General features: G+C 37.8%; 1 protein-coding gene across 1 annotated transcript; it reads left to right on the forward strand.

Moving 5' to 3' along the window:
• Positions 1-2,014: 2,014 nt before the first annotated feature.
• On the forward strand, positions 2,015-5,565 carry LOC115692345 (F-box/FBD/LRR-repeat protein At1g13570-like). Its single transcript, XM_056308545.1, has 4 exons — positions 2,015-2,032; positions 3,804-4,544; positions 4,640-4,801; positions 5,266-5,565. The coding sequence occupies exons 1-4, from the start codon at positions 2,015-2,017 to the stop codon at positions 5,563-5,565; spliced, it is 1,221 nt and encodes a 406-aa protein (XP_056164520.1).
• The last annotated feature ends 435 nt before the right edge of the window (positions 5,566-6,000 follow it).

Raw genomic sequence — 6,000 nt, forward strand, 5'->3', positions numbered from 1 at the left:
ATCAGATAAATTTCAAATTACACTCGACACATGCGAAATTGGCCGTGTAAACAAAACGTTGTATAGATTGCATACAAGACAAGAACCATCAGATTGTATCCTCAAATTGAATCTCAACGAGATTTGGTATCGGATCAGATATAGTCAAATTTGTAAAAATCTTAAGTTAGACTACAAAACTACCTAAAAGGTCAATTCGAATGGACAAAAATATGATCAAATTCCTAATATAGATGAAAGTAAGTCTAAAGAAACTCGATGGCAAGAGAAAAGCTCAAGAATTGAAAAAGATATTGACAATATTATTCGCATAATCAGATAGATTTCAAATTACACTTTACACATGCAAAATTGCCTGTGTAAATGAAACAATGTATAGATTGCATACAAGATAAGAACCTTCATATTGTATCCTCAAATTGAATCTCAACGAGATTTGGTATCAGGTCAGATACGGTAAAATTTTTAAAAATCTTAAATCAGACTACACAACTACGTAAAAGGTCAATTCGAATGGACAAAAATATGATCAAATTGCAAATCTAGACGAAAGTAACTTTAAAGAAACTCGATGGCAAGAGATAAGCTTTGAAATTGAAAAGGATATTGACAATATTATTCGCATAATCAGATACATTTCAAACTATACTCGAAACATGCGAAATTGGCCATGTAAACGAAACATTGTATAGATTGCATACAAGATAAGAACCCTCAAATTGTATCCTCAAATTGAATCTCAACGAGATTTGGTATCGGGACAGATACAGTCAAATTTTCATAAGGTCAATTGGCATGGACAAAAATATGATCAAATTCCTAATTTAGACGAAAGAAACTCTAAAGAAACTCGATGGCAAGAGATAAGCTCCAGAATTGAAAAAGATATTGACAATATCATTTGCATAATCAAATAAATTTCAAATTACACTCTACACATGCGAATTTGCCTGTGTAAACGAAACATTATACAGATTGCATACAAGATAAGAACCCTCATATTGTATCCTCAAATTGAATCTCAACGAGATTTGATATCAGGTCAGCTACGGTCAAATTTTGAAAAATCTTAAGTCCGTTTACAAAACTACCTATAGAAGGTCAATTCGAATGGACAAAAATATGATCAAATTCCTAATTTAGACGAAAGTAACTCTAAAAGAAACTCGATGGCAAGAGAGAAGCTCTAGCGTCGAAAAAGATATTGACAATATTATTTGCATAATCAGATAAATTTCAAATTACACTCGACACATGCGAAAAATCTTCAGTTAGACTACAAAACTACCTAAAAGGTCAATTCGAATGGACAAAAATATGATCAAATTCCTAATTTAGATGAAAATAACTCTAAAGAAACTCGATGGCAAGAGATAAGCTCCAGAATTGAAAAAGATATCGACAATGTTATTCGCATAATCAGATAAATTTCAAATTACTCCCGACTCATACAAAATTGCCCGTGTAAACGAAACATTATACGGTTTGCATACAAGATAAGAATCCTTGTTTTAAGTGGTATTTTAGGTGGCATGTTGTACCACGCTAACTGCTTTCTCTCGTGGATGCAATAATCTAATTGAAGCCTGTAATGCCGCTTGAGATTGAGGTGACTAAGCAGGCAAACGATAGGAAAATTTCTATTAGAGATAACGTCAATCGTGATGCCTTCACTCTTTTTTTTCCCCCTTCTCTCGAAAATGAAAACCGTCTCTACTGTTTCGAAAGTTCTCCATTCACGCTACAGATCTCAACACGTTTCAAGAGGCAACGGAGCCGTGAGAAAAGGGTTTGAACGCACACACATTTACGCGTTTCAAAAAGGCAAGAGGAGTCTGATAAAGCTGTCGAGAGGGTCAAAGACTCGATTGGATCCTCCTTTTTCTGTGTTGTAAAGCCAAACTGCTCTTCTGCTCTCCTCGTGTTCTACCAAGATCACACTGTTCACCTCTTGCAAATGCACTTCACCCTGCCTCGTAAGCTAACATCTTCAACCGGGTGTTGGCGATCAACAATGCAGTTTATTGCAGAAGTGAGTTAAAATCGCTAAGCAAGAACAGTACAGTCACTTCAACAATTCCACCAATTGGAACCGAACTTACATGGTATTTATGCAAAGGTAATAAATATAGACTCTTAACATTCGTCTCGCGCCTTGGGCAAGAAGGTTAGAAAGTAGCAGTGATGGGTTTTCTAGCGGACGAACTTATGGACACCGTGTCTATATTTATGCAAAGGTAATAAATACAGACTCTAACATTTGTATCGGGCCTTTGGCAAGAAGGTTAAAAAGTAGTAGTGATGGGTTTTCTAGCGGACGAACTTACGGACTCCGTGCATGTGCACTCGCAAAATCTAGACCTTTGGATCTCACGGCTCCATATGAGTCCCGCTTGACTCAAGGATCGAGATTTGGGTGTGAACATGCATCGCGTGCAATCCCGACTGATCATTCTTTAGTAAGTTAACACACATTTTAGGGAATTCCAGTTGATGGCCAAAAGAGAGAAAAATTGATTTCTCACGCTATTCGACTGCGGAGCGTACATTTTCAAATATAACAATTTTATTCAGGGTTAATATCACAAAAAACTTTAAACTGGTACATCTGTTAGGGGTGTGCATGGTCCGGATGGGCGGTTCCCACCCGGAACCATGGACCGCCGCTACGAGACCGGTTCCAAAATTGGAACCGAGAACCGCCGTCGGTTCCATGGACCGCTCGAGAACCGGACCCGGCCTGGTTCGGTTCTTGGGCGGGTCCATGGATCCGCTCTCAACAAGTTTTCCTAGATAAATAAATAAAAAATATATGGACAAACATCGGATCAATAGAACAAAAGGAAAAGAACATAACTTTTCATACAATTCCTACACTATGATCGATTATATTAATCACATCATCCATAAATCAAGTGGGTACCCATTAATTATTGGGAAAAATGACCAAGGTATCCCAACTACACAAGAGCTTGGACATGATAACAAATTTTCTTTCTTTTTTTTTTAATTTTTTTTTGTCGATTTTTTAATTAAAAATAAAAAAAATTATTATATTATATGTCCGGTCCGTCAGGCGGGCGGGTGGGCGGTTCCACACCGGGAACCGCCCAAAGCATGCGGTTCCAAAAATTGGAACCGGGAACCGGACAGTTCCCTTGGGAACCACCGGTTCCGGCCCGGTTCGCGGTTCCAGCGATCCCAGCGGGTCCGGTTCTTTTGCACACCCCTAACATACGTGACAAATTTATCCTAAACTAAATTTTTTATCACAAAAAAGCCAAACTGGTACATTTGTAATAATTTTACCCTCCGTTAGTTTTCGTTAAATTTTTTTATTTGGATGACACTATTTACCATCCGTTTGTTATATCAGTTTTATGATTTTTGGTGATATTAATTCAATTTAACATAGCGTAAATTTGTCACAAATATACCAGTTTAGGGTTTTTCGTGATAAAAAAATTAGTTTGGAATAAATTTGTTATCAATTTAGGGTTTTTCGTGGTATTATCCCTTTTATTTATTTCCTTATCTTTTTATCTTAGAAATTATGTTAGGATATTAGGTTATATGTTTCGATTTTGAGGTCTTACCCATTTAGATATTATAGATTTACTAGGTTAGATTTCCTTATTAGTTTATATAATTCCCATTTTAAAACTAGAATTTCTCTAGGTTCGCTTGAGTTTAGCTATTTCTACCGGTCGCAATTGCCGGAAATTCATTTCCGAGCATTGCAGATGGAGAAGAGAATGACGCGAGAGTCTGACAGGATCAGCCGGTTACCGGGCACATAGTAGGCGAAATCCCGTCGCGCTTGCATTTTGTCGAGAAAGTGGAGGCACAAGTGGTCCTCTATTCCACGACTCGTGTTTGATAACCAATGTACCGGCAGCAATGTTTATGGAGAACCTTCGCAAAACCTGGTGAAGATAATTGACAGGGTGCTAATGCTTCATAGTGGCCCAATAGAGACGTTCGTGCTCTCTAACGTGGGATTTTACACTCTCCGTGACATTGATCACTGGATTCTTCATCTATCCAAAGTCTCCATCAAACAGATCACACTCTCTATCCATACCTGGCAGAAATACCACATTCCCACATTCTTCTTCAATTGCCAGGACTTGATTCTTTTGAAGCTCTACGGTTGTTCGGCAAATACCCCATCTTCGTTTGAAGGATTCGAGAACTTGAGCACTCTGTATCTTCAGCGTGTTGAGCTGTCTCTCAATGGACTTGAGGCTCTAATATTTCGCTGCCCCCGACTAAAACATTTGACTTTGAAGGATCTAGAGGGGATTACACGAGTTGACATTGAAGCAGCTCGCAACCTTGAATCGCTTGACATTGGAGGAGCTTTTCTAAAGGTCACTTTTGGTGTTATGAACCCTTTGAAGTCGGTCACGGTACGGTTCAATGATAATAGTGAAAATAGACATGGACCTGGCAATTCCAACTCGAACTCGAGCCATTTGCATAAATTCTTCCGAGATGTTCACAATATTCAGATTCTCAAGATCGAAAATTACTCTTTGAAGGTACATATTAAGCGCATATATTCTGAACTTTGTTAGGATTTTATTGACTATTACTTTTGCAATGAATAACACCTGATTTTGGCTTAGTTGTGCAGTATTGGGCTCTAGGAGATGTTCCACAGACACCGCCTCATGCACTCGTTCATTTGAAGTTCCTCTCCATATGCATAGATTTCAATAGTAAAGAGCAGATTTTGACTGTTATGTGCCTAATTAGAAGCTCTCCTCAATTGAAAAATGAGAATGATCACCGAAGTGTTTAGCGAACTAATTTAGAATTTTGTTTTTGAAACTATCATCACAAATCTTATTTATTTAATGGGGTGATTTTCCCTCACATTTTTTTACTTGGCAACAAACATAATGAACCAAACGATCTATCACTTTAGACTAAGTAGATTTTACTTAGTAAGTTGTATTATATTTAGCGAAATTTTTTATCATTTAAAGAAAGATAAATAGGTATCAGTAAAGTGAAACTTTATCAAGTCCTAGAATATATTGCAAATTTAATTTTATTCGATTTGATTTTCGGTGATTACCATGTTACTTTTTTGCTACTTTATTCATTTTCGGAATGACTAACGGCATAGTATTTGGTATAGTATTCTGTTTCAGCCAAAAAAAAATATTGTATGTGCAATTTTTTATCAAATGACCAAATTAAGCTCTCTCCACGCATCTCTATATTAAAGTTGCCCTTTGATGGTTAAAGACACAGGATCATCCCAAGAATCAACAAATGACAATGGCCAAATTTTGGAAAGACCATCACCACTCGTATTGCCTGGAACAAGTACAACTCGTATCGATGAGAAATATATATGGCACTGAGCCAGAGCAGGAATTCATGAAGTTTCTGCTTACTAGTTTGCAGAACCTACAAACGATCATCATCCGGCTTCGCGTCGGGATTGTGGAAGGCAAGTTGCTCAGGGAGTTGCTGCGGTTCCGGCGAGCCTCGGTGCAAGCAGAGGTGATCTTTCTCTCACCCATTTCCGATGACACATGGGATTTATAGTCACTCACTGCAACCATCAGACAGTTTGATTTACAAGGATTTTCTCATTCCATATATGTTTTAACAGTTTGCAACTTTCATTATCACTTGGAAGCAAAAGGTTTGCTTTTCTTCTGGCTTTGATTGGCCCTCCGAACATTTGCACGGACCTTCATGGTATGAGTCTCCGCACTGAGCAATTGTCATGCATAGGTGGATTGGGTCACAACATATCCATCAACTACATCTTTCACGTTCTCAAATTTATAAAATGAAATTGGAAAGAAAGATGAGCCATGAAAACCAGTTTTCTTTTGGTCATCTGCCACTGGCACAACCTAAGCACAAACAATGAACCATTTTAAAAAGCACACGTCACAGGATGGGATTTAGGAGTTTGATTTAACGGATAGGTGGGAGGAAGCCCTAGGGACTTTTGGAACTATGGCAAATGAT

The sequence above is a fragment of the Syzygium oleosum genome, unplaced genomic scaffold (assembly GCF_021117445.2).
Source record: "Syzygium oleosum isolate NSW1041296 unplaced genomic scaffold, Sole_v2.1 Sole_v2.01, whole genome shotgun sequence".
Classification (NCBI taxonomy): domain Eukaryota; kingdom Viridiplantae; phylum Streptophyta; class Magnoliopsida; order Myrtales; family Myrtaceae; genus Syzygium; species Syzygium oleosum.

Coding starts and splice junctions, on each gene's coding strand:
- LOC115692345 (XM_056308545.1), top strand. Junction 4,545..4,639: donor TCGAAAATTACTCTTTGAAG/GTACATATTAAG, acceptor TTAGTTGTGCAG/TATTGGGCTCTAGGAGATGT. Junction 4,802..5,265: donor ATGAGAATGATCACCGAAGT/GTTTAGCGAACT, acceptor TTAAAGACACAG/GATCATCCCAAGAATCAACA.